Raw genomic sequence first — 3634 nt, 5'->3', positions numbered from 1 at the left:
TGTCATAGCAACAGGACATTCTATGCTGAAATAAAAGTATTTGTATCAGTATCAGTGCTTAATTGGCCTAAAAGGATGCTTTCCCTGGAATGGATTAATATTGCTGTTCTTTTGTGCTCACAATTATGATAACTATCAGATAAAATCTTCCAGTCCCCGGGGGGGAACACTCACATGAAAATCACAAAAGCTCCCGTTCCGACTTGCCCCAGAACACTTGCATCACCAAATACTCATGTTCCTTTTTAAACCATAATTATTCCCATAATTCCTGTGGAAAAGTGTGTTTACTGTAAGCAGGGTCATTCTGAAGTCTGGTCAAGAACGAAAATGTCTTGAAGCAGCACCTCTTGTCTATCGGGAGTGTAAATGGTGGTGTGTTTATACTCATAACCTCAAAAAGTGAGGTCAGAGTAAAACAGACATGGAGGTGGAAAGGACAGGTGGACCTACACTTAAGATTACACTCAACAGGGAGGCAAGTCAAGAAGGTGGAGCTGGTGTGGCACACAAAATCAAAACCTGACTTGCAGGTAGAGGAAAGCACATTCATAATGTCTTTCTGCTCCCCTCACCATGTGCTTCTTAACTGTCCTAAATAGCATTGTGCCGAAGTTCAGTGCGCATAAACACGGACAATAGAGGACCAAGGGCATTGTGCAATTCGTCAAGGGGGTAAAACCCACTAGTTTCACATTACAGATAACAAGCTAAGGCCAGAAAAGCTTCAGACCAGAGGAGGAACCAGACGCAGACACAGACAGTAAGTACAGACCTTCATCTGCACTTTGACCATAAGACACAAGTGTGACAACTCAATATCAGCAGATAGGAAAAAATAGATCTAACTTTAAAATTACTTAGCAGAAGGCAAAATGCAAGGGCAAGACTGTGTGGTTAATTTACAACTATTCATAAGTGCTTATTAACCCAGAAGGAGCAATAAGGAAAAGACAGAGTTTCCTTGAGCATAGAGTCCCGTTATTGCATAACCAATGGCAAACATTAATCTTGCATTTCATGGTGGACTGATGATGGTATTAAACTGAATATATTAGAATGTATCATTATGGAATTAAATTACTAAAATATTTTTGGAAATATTTCTAGATAATGCAGACATGACAATTAAATCCTAGGTTATAGAACCCACCGAAGCCATTCATTTGCAAGCTTTATGTAACATTGATTCCCTGATTGAAGACTTATTTCGAGTCATATTTTATTACTTTTATCATAACTTGAACATAATTTTTTGGCACAAATTACATTTTCTGTATTCATCACTTAATTCAAAGTGGTGGCTGACATAAAAAGGGTACACATTTGTCAACTAAATAATCAAGTTTGCAGAAAGAAATATTTAGTTATTGAAATTTGACATTAATATACATTGTATACAAATTGACATATTAAGGTGTGATCAGTGAGTAAAATATATAATGTCATTACAAATGTATAATGATATATTCACTACAAAATCTCCTACTTTTCCATTATCATCATGTTCATAATCACATGCCTATCCAGTCAATCTAACTATTTTTTTTTTTTTAGTTTTCAGTCAGTTTTTACATAACATTATATTATGCAGAAGTAAAATGTTCAACATTAAATGAATGAAATATTAAATGATAGTATTTTATATGTACATACAGTATATACATGTTTGTACATGTACAATATATATCTGTAACATGTATTTACCGCAAGATTCCGGAGAATTTTCAACCATAATGTACAAATGATGTATTACAGTAGTAGTAGTTTTTTTATATGCGATGAATGAGTATGTCTATAAATTAGTTTTATTTTCATATTTGAAATGTATTCTTATGCTTGTTATGCTGTTTATCTCAGCAGCAGATCTGTTTTATTTGGAGAGGTAATGGAGTCGGGTCAGAATGCTGAGGTTAAGACCTCTCAGATCTACAAAATGACAGCCGCTGACCCCCACACGCATCGGAGGGTCGTGTCCAAAGATGGCCACAACAAGGTGAGGATTGACAACGTGGAAGGCATGGTCAAGCTCTACCTCCACGACATCTGGACCACTGTGGTAGACATGAAGTGGCGCTACAAACTGACACTTTTCTCTTCAACCTTCGTCATGACATGGTTCATCTTCGGCGTCATCTTCTTCTTCATCGGGATGGGGAACGGGGACTTTGAGCCCGAGCGGGCGTTCAACCACACGCCCTGCGTGATGAACGTGGAGACACTGACCGGTGCCTTCCTCTTCTCCCTGGAGTCCCAGACCACCATTGGTTATGGCTTCCGCTACATCTCGGAGGAGTGCCCCTTTGCCATCTTCACCCTGGTGGCCCAGCTGGTCATCACCGGCCTGGCGGAGATCTTCGTCACCGGGGCCTTCCTGGCCAAGCTGGCCCGCCCCAAGAAAAGGGCAGAGACCATCAAGTTTAGCCACTCAGCAGTGATCTGCAGAAAGGACGGAAAGCGTTGCCTTATGGTCCGGGTGGCCAACATGAGGAAGAGCCTACTGATCCAGTGCCAGGTGACTGGTAAGCTGCTTTTCCCCCACGAGACCATGGAGGGTGAGAAGACCCTCATCAGCCAGACGGGGGTGGACTTCCGGCTGGACTCCAGCAGCGAATGCCCCTTCCTCATCCTGCCGCTAGCCTTCTACCACATCATCGATGAGGCCAGCCCGCTGTGGGGCCTCACGGCTGAGAACCTGCGCACCAGGGACTTTGAGCTGGTGGTGACCCTCAACGCCACCATGGAGTCCACAGCCGCCACCTGCCAGAGCCGCACGTCATACATCCCCCAGGAGATCATGTGGGGTTACGAGTTCCAGCCCGTGCTCTTCACCTCCCCCGGAGGGAAATACATGGCCGACTTCAACTACTTTGACAAAGTGAAGCGCTGTGCTGACCTCACCCTGTTCACCCACAACCCGGAGAAACTGAGACTAGAGGAAGAGTACAGGAAGGAACGAAGTGACTAAAAACAGACTGTGTCTAACTGTGGCACCATTTTGTCATAAGATCATAAAACAAAGTAATGATACAGCAATAATAATAATAATAATAATAATAATAATAACAGCAGTGAACAAACAGAAAATGTGTTAAATGTAATATATAACAGAAATTTGGAGGATGGTGTTTTCATATTGGTAAATACTGAAGGAAATGGTTTAGAGACAGTGTGTAGTGTTGAAGGGGTGTACTGTACATTTCCAAATGCTTATTAAGATTAAAATGTATTTGGAAATCATATGAAGTGGGGCTCCAAGTCAATTCTTGATTCAAGTCAAGTTTGATTCTTACAGCTTATCACATTATAATGCGATAATGGCAAAAATGAATATTAGCAGTATGTTTCAGGTGCAAAATAGCAAGATAACTATATAATAAAAATGGAAGGCTATTCTATTGTTGTACAAACCTCTACCCTTCTTTTGTCCCAAAGATTGTTTGTTGTGGCAACATGGACCTATGGTGCCTATCTAGACTATCAGCTAGTTTTAAATACACACACATACACAGAAATACACACGCACACACACATACACACACACGTAAACACACTCATGCAAAACACCAGGACAAAAGAGGAACGGAATGACAGAGCTCCTGTTTGTAAAAAACAAAAACAAGGTTATCACGCA

The 3634-nt window shown here is 41.1% G+C and overlaps 1 protein-coding gene across 2 annotated transcripts; it reads left to right on the top strand.

The window, feature by feature from the left end:
* The first annotated feature begins 488 nt into the window (after positions 1 to 488).
* kcnj15 (potassium inwardly rectifying channel subfamily J member 15) lies at positions 489 to 3240 on the top strand. 2 transcript variants are annotated; one of them, XM_061247698.1, is made up of 2 exons: positions 489 to 763; positions 1864 to 3240. In XM_061247698.1, exon 2 carries the CDS (start codon positions 1889 to 1891, stop codon positions 2966 to 2968), a length of 1080 nt encoding a protein of 359 aa, XP_061103682.1. In that variant the 5' UTR covers positions 489 to 763; positions 1864 to 1888; the 3' UTR covers positions 2969 to 3240. The 2 variants fall into 2 exon arrangements, with proteins under 2 accessions (XP_061103682.1, XP_061103681.1); XM_061247697.1 differs by having other exon boundaries at positions 1861 to 3240.
* The last annotated feature ends 394 nt before the right edge of the window (positions 3241 to 3634 follow it).

Source organism: Conger conger, chromosome 7 (assembly GCF_963514075.1).
Source record: "Conger conger chromosome 7, fConCon1.1, whole genome shotgun sequence".
Taxonomy (NCBI): domain Eukaryota; kingdom Metazoa; phylum Chordata; class Actinopteri; order Anguilliformes; family Congridae; genus Conger; species Conger conger.
The sequence above is the reverse complement of the archived record's forward strand: the minus strand, read 5'-3'. Positions and strand labels throughout refer to the sequence as shown.

What these genes read in the sequence shown, in the direction of transcription:
- kcnj15 (XM_061247698.1), top strand. Translation starts at nt 1,889, where the DNA reads ATGGAGTCGGGTCAGAATGCTGAGGTTAAGACCTCTCAGATCTACAAA.